We start from the raw sequence: 18,082 nt of genomic DNA on the forward strand, positions 1-18,082 counted from the left end.
ACTATCACCACAACACAGAAGAGCAGCCACAGTCAGGTGGCACATGCCTTTAATCCCAGCCCTAGGGAGGCAGAAGTAGGGAGATCTCTGTGAGTTCAAGGCTAGCCTTGTCTACAGAGTGAGTTTTAGGACAGCCAGGGTTACAGAGAGAAACCCTGTCTTGAAAAACAAACAAACAAAAGAAAGAAAAGCAGCCATATTTTTACCTCCATTCATCTACCTATCCACTTGTTTACTTCATAATGGGCACTAAGAATCCAAGGACACAAACATGAGAATGTGGAATTGTGTCTGGCCTAAAGCTCAGGACCATGTGGAGTCACTGAGCTTCAAGGCACAATGGTGATTTTTTTTCCTTTCAATTTTGTAAAAATTTATTTTTAAGTATGTTTATGTATGGGGGTAGATGCATGCAAGTGTGGGTACCCATGGATATCAGAGGCTTTACATCCCTACAAAGCTAGAGTTACAGGAGGTTGTGAGCTGCCCTGTGTGGATGCTGGGAACCAAACTTGGGTCCTTTATAAGAGTAGTAAGCACTCTTAACCGATGGACCATCTCTCTATCGCCCTTTATTTCTGAGAAAGGGGCTCAGGGTGGCCTTAAACTTCCTGTGTAGTGGAGAATAACCTGAACTCCCGTCCTATGTCCTGTCTCTATGTGCTGGAATTATAGGTGTGAACAGCCCCACCTGGGTATAACAGGAATTTTGAAGAAAATACAGACTTAGGGACCTTAATATAGGGGAAAGGCCGACTGAAGAGAGGAAATTGCATTAGCAAAGATATGGACATTCAAAAGATATGGCACCTTCCGGAAACCACAAGTGGTTCAGTATTAAGGGAGTTGGTACTGGCTGTGAGCTGAGAGGAGAGGGCTGGCAGGCAGGAGCTGATCTCTAAGAGTCTTGCAACAGACTTGAAACATTATCTTGTAGATGATAAATATCTTAGTTCTAATTGATTTTCCACTCTGCAGTCACAGTGATAAAGTAGTTGGAAGATGAAAATCAAACTGGCCCAGCCCTGCTTCCGTATTTCATAGAATGGAGTTCCCTGGGCCTCTCCAACTGTCTCAACCCCACACCCACCGCATGCTTCTTTATCCTAGACCCCCTCACTTCCTCTTAGGCTAACCAGAGTCCCAACCTAAACTTCACTTCCTCTGTCTTCCTTGTCTCTGGAAGAAGTTCCCTGCTGTGTGCTCCCAAAGCCACCAACCCAGCCTGCATCACATTCTTAGAAGTATGTCTTCCACTTTCAGTGTCAAACTCTAGGCAGAAAAAACCCTGCTGGCTGCAGAAAGATACGAAGTTAATGCCGGTAAGGGACAAATGCAGCTTGGATATTTCTACCTGTATGTCCTGGAGGGTTGCAGTCTCCATTCAAAAATCAGCTTACCATCACTTCCTCATCTGCCCCTCCCACTCTCCCTATGCTACCAACCCCTACACAGACACTTCTCTGTCCCTCTCCACATCCTCTTTTACTGTCTGGCAGCAGAGCCCACCAGAAACATAATTGCAGACGTTTGGCTAGACAAAAGAGGAGTTAATGCTGAATCCCTGAGAGGACCCAGGATGCTTTTTGTTTATTTGTTTGGGATAGGGTCTTATGTTGCTCAGGCTGGCTTTGTACGTTCTATGTGGCTGAACTCCTGATTCTCTTGACTCTACTACTTGATTGTTGGGATTATAGGTGTGTACTACCACACCTGGCTATTTATTATTATTACTACTACTATTATTCTTTTAAAAAAATTTTTATTTCATGTGCATTGATATTTTGCCTAGATGTGTATCTGTGTGGTGGTGTTGGGTCCTCTGGATCTGGAGTTACAGACTGTTGTGATCTGCCATGTGGATGCTGGGAGTTGAACCAGTGATTTTAACCACTGAGCCATCTCCAGCCCTTTATTATTCTTTTATTTTATGTGTGCAGGTGTTTTGCCTGTATGCGTGTATAATTTGTACATGCTTGGTGCCCAAGGAAGCCAGAAGAAGGTGTCGTGTCCCATGGAACTGTAGCTAGAGAACTGTGAACCACTATATTTTTGGTTGTGAGTCCAGCCTTTAACGGCTGAGCCATCTCTCCAGCCCGTGAACCACTATATAAGTGCTGGGAATTGAACCTAGGTCCTCTGAAAGAGCAAAAAAGTGCTCTTAACCTTTCAGTCATCTCTTCAGCCCCTGTTTTTATTAATTTTTAATTATGATTATGTGTGTGTGTGAATGGGTGGGTATATGTGTGTGTGTGTGTGTGTGTGTGTGTATGTGTGTGTGTGTGTGTGTATGAGTGTGTAAGTACAGATGCTTTCAGAGATCAGAGGCATTGGGTCTTCCCAGACCTGGATTCTAGGTGGTTGTGAGCTGTCTGATGTGGATAGTGGGAACTAAACCCAGGTTCTCTACAGGAGCAGTGTGCATTCTTAGTTGCTGGGCCATTTCTCTAGACCTATTTATTTATTTTGGTACAGGGTTTCTCTATGTAGCCCTGGCTGTCCTGGAACTTGCTACGTAGATCAGGCTGGCCTCGAACTCACAGAGACCTGTCTGCCTCTGCCTCCTGAGTGCTGAGACTAAAGCCATATGTCACTATCACATTTGGCCCTATTTATTTGTTTTTGAGACAGGGTCTTATTTTACTTTATTATTGTTTTATTTTTATTTATTTATTTATTTATTTTGTTTGTTTTTCGAGACAGGGTTTCATTGTGTAGCTCTGACTGTTGGCTGTCCTGGAATTCACTCTGTAGACCAGGCTGGCCTCGAACTCACAGAGATCTGCCTGCCTTTGCCTCCCAAGTTCTGGGATTAAAGATGTGCACCACCACTGCCCAGCTTTATTTTTGGATTTCTTCTTCTTCTTCTTCTTCTTCTTCTTCTTCTTCTTCTTCTTCTTCTTCTTCTTCTTCTTGTTCTTCTTCTTCTTCTTCTTCTTCTTCTTCTTCTTCTTCTTCTTCTTCCTCCTCCTCCTCCTCCTTCTCCTCCTCCTCCTTCTTCTTCCTCGTCTTCTTCTAAATTTATTTATGTATGAGTATTTTAGCTGCACTTATGCCTTTATGCCAGAAGAGGGCATCAGATCCCACTATAGATGGGTGTGAGCTACTGTGTAGTGGCTGGGAATTGAACTCCAGACCTCTGGAAGAATGGCCACTGCTCTTAACTGCTGAGTCATCTCTCCAGCCCTATTTTTGTATTTCTTACTTACATCTTTTCCTTAAAGTTTTTTGAGACAGGTCTCACCATGTAGCTCAGGCTAGACTCAAAACCCCTTTTAATTATTTTTTATTTTATATGTACCAGTGGCTTGCCTCCAAGTATGTATGTGCACTACATGTGTGGCTGGTGCCAGAAAATGGTCTTGGATTCCCTGGAACTGGAGTTATAGATAGTTGTTAGTGCCATGTAGGTGCTAGGAACCAAGCCTGGGTTCTGCAAGTGCTTTTAACCACTGAGCTATCTCTCCAGCTCTGTGGACTCAAAAGTCTTGATCCCCTTGCCTCAGACCTCCTAGTACAGGGCTTCTCACTTTCTGTTTCTGTGAGTGAGCTGAAGATACCAGCTGTCTTGTGGAGGCACTGTGACTTTGGCATACAGGGGGTAAGCCCGAGATCCTCTTATTACTGTCACTTCCCATCAGACGTCTCCTCCAAAACCTCCCGGGTGCATGTCACTTGACACAGAAACCGAAAATGTGAATCTCATTACTCACCCTGGATCCTGGAGTCCACCCAACGTGAGATAGTGTTGGATTCGATCGCTCTCCTTTCTGCTGTCCAATTGCATGGTGATCTCCAGCTTTCTAATTCCTATGCCACCAGATAATGGCTCCCTCTTCTGGAACTGGTCATTCTGATATGCAGTTCAGGGGCACTTAGGGCCGAGTTCTTCTCTTTCAGACTAAGTCACTCTGTCCAGATTGCAAGCTGCTGGAGGTAGTGGCTTCATCTGTCTGCTTCATCTTTTACTCTGAAGGGCACTTTCAATGCAAATGATGTTCAGCCAACACTTGGTCAAAGAACAACTCTCTTTCCTCATTTCAGTGGACCCATCTCCTCTGTCCTACCAGAGGCTCGGGTGTTCTCTGTTTTGTTGGCTTCTAGACAATACATTAACATTAGATGTGTTCTGTGCTCTGCTGTAATTGGAACTGAGAGTTACTTCTCCAAGCTTCATCTACCACTCCCCTCCCCCCATACTCAGCAGCCCCCGAATAGGAATCTCTGTACTTTGCATTGCATGGAACACGACTTTCTCACGCCTCCATTCCTCTGTTCTTATATGCCGTTCCTTTGGCCGGCTATGAGCTTACCCTGGCTCCTGTGCTGTGGAACTCCTACTCACCCTCCAATACTCAGTTTCATGTCACCTTCTTTGTTAAGTCTTTTATGCAGTGGGCAGAGGAACAGAGCGAGCCCTTCTCTTTCTCTTTGGCTTCCTCAGCATTTCCCCAAATAGCTAGAACAGTACTAAATCATTATTTATTTAAATGCTTAGAAAATTATTATTATTATTGGTTTTTCAAGAGAGGGTTTCTCTGTGTAACAGCTCTGGCTGTCCTGGGGACTTGCTTTGTAGATCAGGCTGGCTTCGAACTCACAGAGATACGCTTGCCTCTGCCTCCTGAGTGCTGTTGTTGGGATTAAAGGCATGCACCACCACGCCGACTATTTGTATTATCTTTAATTATGTATAAGTGTTATAGGTGTGTGTGTGTGTGTGTGTGTGTGTGTGTGTGTGTTTGTATAAGGGTGTGTGCAGGTGAATGCCGGTGTCAGCAGAGGCCATAGGCACTAAGGCACTAAATCCCCTGGAGCTGAAGTTACAGACAGTTGTTAGCCATCTGATGTGGGTGCTGGGTAAGGAACTCAGGTCCTCTGGAAGAGCAGCGAGTGCTTTTAACCTCTGAGATGTCTCTCTAGCTCAAGATATTACTTGTTTACTCTTCTGCTGCTACTCTTGGCTGAATTGCTTAAAGGCCAGGATCTCTGCACGTCGTTTTATCTTCTTACCCAGCACAGTGCTTACTTACAGTAGGTATGTAGTTCAGTCAATGAACAGACGAGCCAAACAATTCATCAAACACTGCAGGTTGTACGAACTAGATTCCCAAACAATTCTGGGCCTGGTCCTCTATCTGGATTGAGCCATCCTGGGATCTCTCTTCCCTTCTCTCTCTTTGTCTTGGTTTGGTAGAACCGGAAAGGAACGCGATCCAAGTGTGGAAAGTGTTATTCCTCCAGGACAGAGCTCTAATTCACTTGCTCCGGCACCCAGAGGGTTACAGAGACCCAGGGGCGGAGCCAAATCCGTGCCACCTGCTGCGGGGTGGGCTGGCGCATGCGCCCAGGCACCGGCTGGGCTACCTGCGGAGGCCAGCCGAGAAGGGGCGCTTGCGCTCTGGGCCTTTTCCGCCGGGGGAAGTCTCGCGGGGGCGGGGCGCGGCGGGGCGGGGCCGCGTGGGGAAGTTCTCGCGGGACCCTGCCTAGGAGCGGAAGCTCGGCTGCTGCTGCTTCAGCGATCGGGCGGCGGCGGCGGCGGCGGCGGCAGCAGCGCGAGCGAGGCTGAGGCGGGGACGGTGGCCAGGGCAGCGGGAGCCGCAATCGGGGAGCAGCGGGGTTGGCGGCCGCGGGCGGCAGCGCAGGGCGGGCCGAGCTGGGCAACGGAGCGGACCGCTGCGCCACGGTGAGTGCACGAGAGCGGGCGGGAGGAAAGCGGGAGCTCCGTCGTCCCGGCGCCACGGCGGGCAGCCCGGGCCCGGTCTGCTTGGGGATACCGGGGCGAGCTGTTCGCGGGCCGAGGATGGCTCGGACCTGAGCGCAGTTGCTGCGCCGCCGTCTCCTCGTTTCCCCCTTTGGGGCGCTTCCTTCCTGGTGCCAGTCTTCCTCCCGCTTGGGGCAGAGACCCGGCTTGTCGGTGAGGTCTCGTGCCGCGGCCGTCCGCCTTGGCGCAGAGGGAGCCGGGAGCAGCCGAAAGGCGCAGGGTGCTGTTCTGAGTCAGGCTGACTGAGCCCGGGAGGCGGGGGATTCGGTGCCGGCTGCTAACGTGGTGATTGATGCTCCTTTGACCTGCAAAGCAACCACGTCACCATCTTTTGGCATCTTGCGGCGGAATTGTGTGCGGGAATCCACCGTGTGTTAGAATGATTGTTACCCGGACCCGTCGACGGGTCTTTGTCAGAGCCGGGCGCGTCTGTTTTAGAACTACTTGAAAAATACTTGTTGGGAAAAATCAGCAGCAGCAGCTGATGGGAATGCTGGGAGGAAGGATTTCAGCGAGAGAGCCCCGCTGGTTCAAGCCCGTTTGTAGTGCTCCGTATGAACTAGAGTTTGTTTAGAAAGTGATTTTTAGGCTATCTTCAAATGCAGTTACAGTGCAGTTTGCAGAGGAGCCGAAGCGCACTCCAGGTCCGTCTTTCGATTCCGTTGACACTCAGAAGAGGCTGGAGAAATTGGTGCTAGAGAAATTGGCATCATTTTGACTTCCGCACCCTCTTTCACTTTGTTCTCCAGTCTTTCCCTTTTCAGTCTCCTTTCCACTCCATTTGTAACGTTAGTCATTGGCCCCTCCACCTCCTTTTTAAAAATAGTCTATACTTCCCCTTCTTGCTGTACCTCCGTTATAGGTTTTGAAGTTTCTGCCCCTTTTGGCACTGTTAATTTTCTCCGTCGTTCCAAGATTCCCTTTTCTTTTTTTCAGGAAGATACCTTTCCCCGTTTTCATTCTTTTACTTTTAAAACGTCCACTGTATTCGTCAGCCAGCCAGAAGGGCTGCTCGGGCGTCGGGGATGGGGGGTGGGAACTTGAGTTCTCCCCTGGGAACTAGGATACTCCAAGGACTGAATTCATCCCTAAGTCATCCATAGCGCCACCAGATCACTAGTGGATTTTGCCCCTTTGCTTGTATTATTTTAGTATTTATTTTCTTCACAGATCATGTTTTTATGCCTGGTATTTTCTTTCTTCCCTCCCGTGTCTTTTCATTGTTAGTAAGGAAGATTGAGTCAGTTTGGGGGCCAAAAGACTTTGAGTTTTTAGTATGGCTAACAATTGCCAAGTGAAAATCAACTATGGAATTTATGAATTAAGATAGCTTGAAAAATATAAAGGAACAGAACTTTAGAAAATTTGTGAATTAAAGCCTACCCGTTCTAACTACTGATCTAGTCAGCAGGTTTTTAAAAATGATTTATTTTATTTTTATGTGGGTGAGTGTGTTTTGCCTGCATGTATTATGTGCACCATGTTCATGCCTGGTGCCTTCAGAGGCTAAAAGAGGACAAATACCCTGGAACTGGAGTTACAGAGGGTTGTGAGCTGCCGTGAATGCTGAGACTTGAACCCAGATCCTCTGAAGAGCAGGCAGTGCTCTTAATAGCTTGAGCTGTTACCGCTTTAGCTCATCTGTCTAGCTCAGTTGTTGGGTTTTAAGTACTATTTATTGGTGGTACTAAGGTGTGTCTTCAGCGAGTCCCATTATGTCACGTGCGCAGCAGCACTTGTATGTAGCATTATGGAGTGTTAGACCCGGAGAGTTACTACAGAGCCGCCATGTTCCCAACAGCAGTTGCGCCTTACTGAGGCGCTCTACACCACCCCCCACCCGTCAGTGATGACTGAGATTTGTTGTTTTGTGTTTGCCCAGAATTGGGCCAAGTTGAATATGTATCATTTTTATTTTGTCCAGACACAGTGCATTTTCTGGAATGCAAAATTTAAAATTTGCTTAAGACGCCCAGTCAGATTTTAGCAGTGATTCTTAAAGTTTGTGTGTATAAATTTACCTGCCAATAAATTTGCTAAATTTTTTTTAATCCAATTACTTTTTTGAGGTAAGGTCTTGATTTATATATAGAGTCCAGGTTGGCCTCAAACCTTTTATATAGTTACTTACTTGTTTATTTTGAGGCAAGGACTCTCTCTGTAGTCCTGGCACTGTAAACCAGGCTGGCCTCAAACTCTCGGAGATACTTCTGCTTTTCAAGTGCTGGGATTAAAAGTGGGCACCAATATGCATAGCCCTGGCTTCAAACTTTGAATCATCCTGTTTCAGCCTGACCTCGGTGCTAATGCTACCATACTTGGTGGGGATTTTTTTTTTTTAATTAGGTTATGATAGAACTCCAGCAGTGTTGTGTAATGTAAATTTTTCCTCTTAAGATGGAAACATTTGAAAGATTCCATCCCACTGGGAAGCTTTTTGAGTAGGAAGGCAAAATAACTCAAAATAGCTGCAGGAAGTCCCTGAAACTGACCAGATTCTCTAGGCCTCTTCCTGCCAGAGTGAGCAATGAAAACAGTTCCTTTTGGACCAAGAGAAGCAAAGTTGCAAAGAACACTCTCTAGACCAGACCAGCTGCTTGGAAGAAGCAGAAACCAGCCAAGCTGCCGGGAAGAGGTTTAGACCAGAGTCACTTGGAAAGAACATTCTCCAACCTGTTGAGCTGCCTGCAGGCTGTGCAGTGTGCTCCAGGTTCCCAGCTTTGTGAATTGACAGGCTGGGGTGGGCTCTAGTGACGCAGCTGTCTTTGAGTCATTCCTCCTGTGAGTAACCCCTCACCCATATGCCTGTAACTCACGCCAATAAAACTCATTGGTTCACCAACTTGGACTTTTGTGGCTTCCGTACTTTGGTCTATTGTGGGCTCTCTATCTGGGGTGAGAAGATGTGTGTTGTATCTTCCACAGGAAAAGTTTTACCACATGTCAAGCAGGCGCCCCACAATGAATTAGTCCCTGAATGTGTCGATTTAAAACAGACAGCTTTTTTTTTTTTTTTTTTTTTTTTTTTTTTTTTGGTTTTTCGAGACAGGGTTTCTCTGTGTAGCTTTGCGCCTTTCCTGGATCTCACGCTGTAGACCAGGCTGGCCTCGAACTCACAGAGATCCGCCTGCCTCTGCCTCCCGAGTGCTGGGATTAAAGGCGTGCGCCACCACTGCCCGGCACAGACAGCTTTTTAGGTTTGCATTAAAACTTGGATTAAAAGAAGAAATTCCCCGCTAGGAGGACCTCCTGCACGGTGGTCAAGCTCATGCTGTACAGTGGAACCACTTCCCTAGCAGTTCAGTACTTGTTCTGTTTCCAATTCTAGTGCTGGGAATTGATCCTGGGACCTTGCACATGGTAGAGAAACGCTCTACCACTGTGCTATGCCTCAAACCCAGTGATTAATTCTTCTGTTTTTAATTTATTTATTCATCTGCTGTAACCTGGCTAGTCTCAAGCTCATTATATAGCCGAGGGATGACCTTGAACTTCTGATCCTCTTGCTTCTACCTCCTGAAGTGTTGGGATTACAGATGTAAGCCACCACACCCCATTTATATACACCCCATTATATACTGGGGATCAGACTCAGGGCTTGTGCATGCTAGGCAAGCACTCTACCAACTAGGCTACATTCCCAGCCCCCATAGTTGGTTCTTACATATATAAAGTATTAAGACCAATATGGGGTGGTTTAACTTTAAAACATATATGTCTCCCAGGTACCGTGATGGAGCGAAGCCTAGTGCATAGAGCATGCTAAGGAATACTTTACCATAGAGTGTGTCTCAAACACCTCCCTTTTTGTTTTGAAACAGGGCCTCATGTAGCCCAGCCTGTCCTCAGACTTGCTGTGTAGCTTACACGGAGGCTGAGATTACAAGTGTGTGCCATCGTGCCTTGAACCCAGGGCCTTGAATATGATAGTCGGGGCTTTACTGATGAGCATCATCAACAGCCCCAGGCTCAGTCCCAATTTGTAATAATAGGGCTGTTAATGTGCATATCATAGAGTTCTGAGTTCATGTATGTAGGTACCAGTTCCAGATTTATTGTCACATGTAGACTTATAGTGGAAAGAGGTCCATCATCCTGGGTTAATATCTTAACCATCAGAATGTTTTTATTAGGTGCTGCTGTCAGCCTTATTTTCCAGTTGAAGGGCACTAGGGTTTAGAAAATGGAAGTGGCTTCTCTGGTGTCATTTTATTTGCAAATGCTAAAGGGATGGTTGAACTCAGGCCTTATGCCAGAGCATCTGTAAGGCCTTCGGTTTGCATCCCCAAAACAAAGTAATAATACTCACTGGAAGAACAATGAGGGCACCGCACAGAAAGTAATAGTATCTGTCACCGACTAGTAGAAAGAACAGTTGTTAGCCCACCAGTTTTAATCATATATTCATGTATTATATTTCTTTACACAAATTGGAGGAAGTAGTATTGGGGGAGGCGTTGGGATATGGCCTTGATATGTATCCCTGGCTGACTTGATGTGTAGCTTTGGTGGCTTCAAATTTTCAGTGATCCTCCTGCTTCAGCCTCTTGAGTGCCCCTCTATGCCTGTGTTTTGCAGTTTTTAAAAACTTGGAAATAAGTCTTTCTGCCTCGAGAAGATCTCCCTAGATAATTAGCCAGTACTGATTCATGGGTGTGGACTTTGCCCTGTACTTGTGTCATTTTTAGTAATAAAAATTTGGGAAGTAGAATTGCTTTATCAGGGGTACAGCTTAATTCCCATCTAGAATGTAGATGTTAATGGTTTTATATATCAGCTGCAATGTCTAGCATATAGTAACTCCTCAGTCTTGTATGAGTGAATATCTGATAAAGAGTCAAAATATTGCAGGTTGGATAGTGTATATCTTAAAAAACATCAGTAAGTACACAGAACAAACCTTTTTAAAGATTCATTTTTATTCATGTGAATATGTGTGCGTCTGTGTGTGTGCAAGAGGCTAGAAAAGGTGTCAGATCCTCTGGAACTGGAGTTTCATGTGGGTCTGGGAATCAGACCTGGGTCCTCTGGAAGAACAGCAAGTACTCTTAACCACAGAGTGATCTCTCCAGCCCTGTTATTACGTTTTTTTTTTTTTTTTTTTTTTTTTAACATTTATTTTGTATGTGTGTTTGTGTGCATTCGCTTCTATAAGTAACACAGTATCTCTATCAGAAAATAACTTGAAAGAGTTGATTCTCTTTTCATTGCATAGGTTCTAAGGATTGAACTCTGGTCCTCGGGTTGGGCAACAATAGACTGAGCCATCTTGCTGGCTCTCTGTTTGTTTGCTTGTTTAAATAGGGTCTTGCTCCTGACTGGCCTGGAGCTCATTTTGTACAACCATGCTGGCCTCTAACTTGCTGTGATCCTCCTGCTTCAGCTTCGCAAAGTGCTAGGATTATATTGTTGGCTTTGCTTTGAAAAGCAGTAATCAATAAAACTAAAAACTGTCATTGTCAAGATACCATGTAGCAAAAGGACATGCATTTTAAGTCAGTCAGAATTTGAGACATCTGCAGCACAACTGAACTGCTGTAGAAAAAGTACAAGGTCAGGCAGGGATGAAGCTTACTTAGTCCATAGTGTGTTTGCCAAGCATACAAGAGCCCTGCACTGCAATTAACAGTGGTGATGCATGCCTGTAATCCTAGCACTTGGTAGGTGCAAGCAGAAAGATCAGTTCAGGTCATCCTCTGCTGCTTAGAGTTGGAAGCCAGCTTGGGCTACAAGAGATGCTATCTCTAAACACAAGTAAGCAGTGAGATAGTTCTTAATCCCTGCTTCCCTGCAACTGCATTCAACTCCTCTGAAACATGTTCCTGAGTAGAGTCTTAAGCACTGGTTCAGACCTGTAATCCTAGCACATGAGAGGCTAAGGCAGGGGACCACTCTGAGTTCAGGACTAGCACAAGCCACGGTAAGACTTTGTCTTAAAAAACAAAATACAAATGTCTGACACTTGTGAAAGTTGAAATTATTCAAGTAATCACTTAACAGAAAATCAAACCAGAGCCATTTGAGATGGCTCAGCAGGTAACCGTGCTTGCTACCAAGCCTGGAGACCTGAGTTCTATCCCAGAAACCTACTTGGTGGAAGGAAAGAACTGACTCCCAAAAATCTTGACATGTAGGTGCATAAACATGTACAAACACACAAATAAATGTGAGAAAATCAAATCAATAATTCCATGTTTTCGGCAAATAAAGTAAGCATTTGACTTAGAAAACCTGAAGAGATTAGGTTATTCATAACAAAGGAATCTCAACCTTCCATTAAAGAAGCAACAAAACTATACACTGTGCTATACACAACACTATATAAGGGAAGATCTGAAGACAAACATGTGTACAATGATTTACACACACATTCGAACACACCACACCTGGGGATTGAACCAGGGTTCAAGTGTGCTAAGCACATGCTTTCCCACTAAGCTGTCTCTCCAGCTCCTACCAGAGCTGATGCTGCTGTCCTCCCCAAGAAAATGAAGTGGCAGGGCACATTAGCAGTCCCTAATGAAAGCGTCTCTAGACGGTTAGCACACAGTAAAGTCTAAGAAAGGACAGTTTTAATTGTTGAAGTGATAGGGGAATTGTATCTGAAAATGTAACCTAAAGGATTTGGTAATTCTGTTCTCTCTTTAAATTCTCTCTCCCTCTCTCTCCATGGCACTAGGCCAGCAAAGCTTAATGTTGAGTCTTCATGGTCTGGAGAGGCAGGAGAAATGCCATTTATTCAAGTAGTGATCCTATCAGTTACACCTATAATACTTGGTAAAACAAGACCCAGTTTTCTGACCAGAAAAATGGGATAATAGCTACTTTTTTTTTTTTTTTTTTTTTTTTTTTGGTTTTTCGAGACAGGGTTTCTCTGTGTAGCTTTGGAGCCTTTCCTGGAACTCGCTCTGTAGACCAGGCTAGCCTCGAACTCACAGAAATTCACCTGCCTCTGCCTCCCAAGTGCTGGGATTAAAGGCGTGCACCACCACTGCCCGGAAATAGCTACCTTCTAAGATAGACTGAGCAGTAAATCAGATTGTGTGTGTGTGTGTGTGTGTGTGTGTGTGTGTGTGTGTGTGTGTGTGTGTGTGTCTCGTGCTTTGGATAGAGCCTGACAAATAAGTCACTGGAAGTTAAACAACAAAACATAAATACAAATCAAAGCAATGAGGTGTCAGGGCTGGAGAGATGGCTAGGAGGTAAAGAGCATTTATTCCTCTTCCAGGGACCTATGTTTAGATCCCAGCACTCATACAGGGCAGCCCACAAACTACCTTTAATTTCAGCTCCAGGGGATCCAACACCCTTTTCTGGTCTCCTAGGGCACCAGGCATGCACATGGTACACAGATGCACATGCAGTCAAAACACCCATACATATTTAAATATTGTAGATACGATTTAATCTATGAGAACTAACTACAGAGAATGTATTGGGAACTTAAATCCTTAAAACTGGGGCTAACGTTCGTATTTTTAAGGCTTTTATATTTGCTAGGACTACTTCTTCCTTCTCTTCTCTTGAGAGCACCACATAGACTAGCCAAGGTATGACCGTGAAGAACGAGCAGCTTTGTGGTTCATTAGGGAGATGGCCTTCAGACTGTCCTGAGGACTTACCACTGGGGATCTCTCCCCTGGCAGCACTCATGTCACCCCTGAATATCCCCAGCTGTCCTCTGCTTAGCCCATTCACAGCTGTATGCTTGATTAATGCTCCAAATGTTAACTTTAGAACAAAAGAATAATAATTACCCGGGCCCCTCAAAGTGAGCTGCTAGGTAGTAATTATCCAAGAAAGGTGCCACTATAAATAATCTGCCTCCATTCTGCGGGGCTCTTGATTGCCATTGTTCAGTTTATATGGGAACTGTGACTGCAATCCAGAATGGGGGCTTCATTTTCCCTTAGGTATGCAGAGATCCAGGTTATGCCCCCTGTTCATGGCCACACTGTCCCAGGTCCTGTCACTGGATACACCATGAAGTTCTGACCTATGACATTCACCTACAGAATGCCTCTTACTCAGTGCAGGGCTCTCCTGACTGAGGAAGGCAGCTGAGGGAACTGGATGAAGCTGGGGTCTGACCATCTGGCACCAGCCTGTACTTATCCTGTCCCTAGAGAAGATACTTGAGGTGGGGGACGTGTAGTCTCAGCACTCGGGGGGCCAACCAGGAGGATCACCTCAAATTCTTGGCCAGCCTGGTGTATAAATAGGAAGTTCCAGGTTAGCCATAACTCTGGTGTGAAACGTTTCCTTTAACTGCCCCAATATAACTTGATAGCTCAGATTTGCCGAAAGGGACTGCTTTTAAGTATAAATTAGAACTTCAGCTCCACTCTTGTGCTGTTCAGAAGCACAGTAGAGGCTATTCCTGAATGTTAAAACTGGATCACGTATTTCAAGGACTAGAGTCTGGGTATTTTGTGCAAGAGCAGATTTCCCCCTCCCCAGCAGAGTGCTTAGCTGAGTCCTCTAGTGATCAAATGATAGGTTGGGCATGGACAATGCTGGTGCTTCTTGCATCGTTGTGGGTGGGTAAAAAGCATTCTAGGATCGCTCTCACCCCCCTTGAGAACAGGTCAAGGTTTAGTTTCAGTAAAGAGTAGAGCTGCTCAAGACCCAAGTCCTTCATGGCTTCTGAGGGGGAGGGGGAGTGCCTTGCTTCTCAGGACACTGGCCGGTGGGGAGGAACGGGAGGGGAGGCCAGTGTGACCACCTCCAGTGCCTTGCTTTGCCTGGACTGCCTTGGGTGCTGGGTGTGCGATGCGAAAGGGGTGTTATGGGAAAGGCTGAGACTGACGCCGGCTCCTGATCTTGCACCCTGCGGGAAGGAAGAGGAAGTGTATTCTGGAATAGCTTAAGCAGCTGCCGCTATTGGCCGCTGGGCCTGTCAGTCGCCTGGGGCTGAGGCTGAAAAGAGGAAGAAGGAGAGCTGTTGCCTGGAAGGGAGGAGGAGGGGGCTGAGCCCAGCGGAGCCAGGGGGCGTGGGGGCTGGGAGTGCAGGCCAATTGGCAGGGCGGGGCTGCCTTCGATCTGGCCACTTCTCTTAATCATCGCTCTTCTGATTCAGGGTGGCATTGTGTGTCCCAGTGTGCAAGAATAGCCCCAGAATCGGAAAGGCTGAACCCAGAGCTCTTCAGCAGGGAAGATTCCCTTCCCCCCTGCTTCAGGCTGCTGAGCACTGAGCGGCGCTCAGAATGGAAGCCATCGCCAAATATGACTTCAAAGCTACTGCTGACGATGAGCTGAGCTTCAAAAGGGGGGACATCCTTAAGGTAAGTGCTGATGTGGTTGCCTCTCGTGCTTGGCTGCCTTCCCTCCCCCTGGTAACACACAAAGAAGCTGTGCTCGCTCTTCCCCCAGTGCACACTTTGAACATTTGTCACCAGGGTTGATTGGATAGCTTGCAGTAGATGCCGAGTGGATCATTAAATGTGGCCAACAGAGTTGGTGTGATGTGTGCTCCCTAACTGCCTTTGTGTGATGTCTGTCTGTTTATTGATACAGGGGAGTCAAAAGGGATATGAGTGATGGCTTTACCTTGTGAAGTTGTATTTATTTGGGAAAAAAAAACAAGGAATTTTTTAAAATCCTAAACGTGAATTATTTATGTAAAAGCATTCCTCTAGTCTTACTGTGATAGCCAAAAGAATCTGCATTTTGTGATGGGATCCTAGTAGATTAGAAGCTGCTTAGGGAGAGAGAGGGTGAGCGTATATGCACAAACTCGCTGAGGAGTTCATTGCCTTTTGTTTCTGAAAAAAAGAATGGAGTTCTACATAATAGTGTTTAATTTGCCCTTAGACAAGGCAGATTCCGCTTTCTTTAGAGGAACTTGAGCAATTGCTGCAGATTAAAATCTAATTGCATAAAAAATGGATACAGATTAGAAGTGAGCCACTTCACAGTTGGCAGCTTATTGACCCTGCTGTGACATGGGCATTGGCTCCCCACCTGGCACATGGTGATTTACCCAACTGACCGAGGGAGCACTTGCTCTTTTGGGCATCACTTTTCTTTACCGGGGTGAGTGTTGTCTAAGAGTGTGTGGACTCTGAGTGGGGAAAACTGAAGCCTAATGTTTTGAGTTCTGCCTGTGTCTCAAGTTTTGATATTCTTTCCTCAGAGCCTTAGCTGGCAAATCCCAACAATCTAGACTTTTTTTTTTTTTTTTTTTTTTTTTTTTTTGTACTAGCAGAGTAATGTGCTTTGATTTTATAGAGGAAGAAAGTGAAAACATGATTTATAGGAAGAACTATATAGACTCATTATGTGAACCTATTGATAGTTTAATGTTTGCCCTCAGTGCTCAAAGTGAGAGAGTGTTGTGTGACAGAACTTTTACTGAGGAGATGCCACACACGTCTACTCAGCCCAGATACAGAGCCCACAACAAACTAAAGTATGGACACCACCAAAGTCCAACTTGGTGAGCCAGTCAGTTTTATTGGGATTACTTACAGGAATATGGGTGAGGGGTCACTTACAGGAACAGAAATGACTCAAAGACAGCTGCGTTACCAAGTCCCACCCCAGCCTGTCACAGTTCACAAAAGCTGGGAAACCTGGAGCACACTGGACAGCCTGCAGGCCGCTCAACACTGATCTAAACCTCTTGCAGGCAGCCCAGCTGGTTTCTGCTTCCTCCAGTCTGGTCTCAGTCTTCTTAGAGCCCTTTTCCCCCAAGCCCTTTCTTGCAGCACAGCTTCCTGAGATGGAGATGCTCATCTTTTATTGTTTACTGTGGCAGGGAAGAGCCTAGTGAATTAGGTCGGTTTCAGGGACTTCCTGCAGCTATTTTGTGGTGTTTACCTTCCTGTTTAAAGAGCTTCCCTGGAGGATGGAATGTTTCAATCTCAGAGGAAACTGTTACACCTTTTCCACATTAAGGAGCTGGGCTCTGAACCTGTTACTGAAAGGGCAGGGGAGGGTTGGCTCTCAAGTTCCCCGAGCTATGTTAGAAATGGTCGTTGAACTGCACCTAAGGTGGTGCCGAAGGGCTGGCTACTCCGAAAGTAAAACCTTTGTTGTGCCGTAAAGCTCTTTGAGAGCTTCTGAATTTGAGAGATGGATAGAAGCAGCCCTGGCTTTAGAGCACTTTGCTGCTTTCTTAGAGTGCTAGAACTCTGAGAGGGAACTCCTGCTACTAAACGACTTGTTACCATTGGTACAAAGGTTATTATTTTCTCTGTGGTTACTGTGTATAGTAGACAATCCACTTGTGTTATCTTATAAGGAGGCTGGTTACTCAGACACTCAACATTGGCAGCTTAAACAAAACCCTTAAGAACCAGGTTTTGATTTGTTTTATTTGGTTTGGTATTTTGGAGACAGTCTTTTTTTTTTTTTTTTTTTTGGCCCAGACTTGCTTAGAACTCACTATGTAGCCTAAGATTGCAGGTGAGCTGCAGCGTGCCTGACACTGTTGTCTTGATGTGCATGGAATTCCCTTTAACTTACCTAGTGACTTGCACTTGCCACTCCCTGATGACTGGCTCTTAAGTTTGTCCTATACCTAGACCATAAATGTTTGACAAGTTGTTCGTGTCCTCCTGGGAATTTTTATGATAAGGAAGGTGAATCAGAATGTTCCCACTTACTTTCACATTCTATTTGGGAGAGAAAGCCATACACTTGATTCTTTTCAATTTGGTAGATAACTGGGATATGAAGTCATAATGCCATTATTGCTTTTGAACAGTGGCCATTAGCTGTTTGTTAGTAATCTTGTGGCTTTACTCCAAAAAGTGAGTGAGAGGGAGTATGAATATGTGTGTGTTGATAGAGTGGTTGCCCTTTGTCTCATAGCTCTGAAACAGCTTTATGAAGAGGAGGGACATGTTCTGTGTTAAGAGCTGTTGGTAAAACAAACAAGCAGTTTTCTTCCTTCAGGGAGTGAACCCACGTCATCACTCACTTGGATATCATTTGATAGCTCTGGCCTCATAAAAGGGGCTGGAGTGGCACGTAACACTTAAAATTTGATTGAAACAGAGATATTTCATCCCTTTTCTTTTCTTCCTCTTCTTGTTGTTTTGTTTCTTCGCTTGTTCTACTTTGAGATGATACCTGTGTTACCCATGCTGGTGTCAAATTCATCTGCTTTTGTTACTTGTCCTTACCTATCTAAGCTTGTGTTTTGCTTGGAGAGCAGAGGTACTGGGACTTAAAAAGCTTTTCTTGCGAGCTTCAAGCCTTTGCATGGTTGAACTGCACTTAAGTCCACATCGTTGTGGTGGAGGCTTGCAGTGGGCCCTGAGAAAGGGACTGGGGTGGAGCTCAGTAGAATAGTACTTGCTAGGCAGTCGG

At 45.5% G+C, this 18,082-nt stretch overlaps 1 protein-coding gene and 1 long non-coding RNA gene across 2 annotated transcripts in view; one reads left to right on the forward strand and one right to left on the reverse strand.

Moving 5' to 3' along the window:
- The window catches only part of LOC128121554 (uncharacterized), a 28,526-nt gene extending 23,152 nt beyond the window's left edge, over window positions 1-5,374 (reverse strand). Inside the window, exon 1 of the long non-coding RNA XR_008222215.1 lies at window positions 3,714-5,374. This is a non-coding gene — a long non-coding RNA (uncharacterized LOC128121554). The remainder of the gene's footprint in view (window positions 1-3,713) is intronic.
- A 150-nt stretch (window positions 5,375-5,524) lies between these two features.
- Window positions 5,525-18,082, forward strand: part of Grb2 (growth factor receptor bound protein 2) — a 71,436-nt gene continuing 58,878 nt past the window's right edge. Inside the window, exons 1-2 of the mRNA XM_052756323.1 lie at window positions 5,525-5,686; window positions 14,844-15,048. Coding sequence (XP_052612283.1) covers window positions 14,971-15,048 — 78 coding nt within the window. The 5' untranslated portion in view covers window positions 5,525-5,686; window positions 14,844-14,970. The remainder of the gene's footprint in view (window positions 5,687-14,843; window positions 15,049-18,082) is intronic.

This window comes from Peromyscus californicus, unplaced genomic scaffold (genome assembly GCF_007827085.1).
Source record: "Peromyscus californicus insignis strain IS unplaced genomic scaffold, ASM782708v3 Scaffold_3__1_contigs__length_106647218, whole genome shotgun sequence".
Classification (NCBI taxonomy): Eukaryota; Metazoa; Chordata; class Mammalia; order Rodentia; family Cricetidae; genus Peromyscus; species Peromyscus californicus.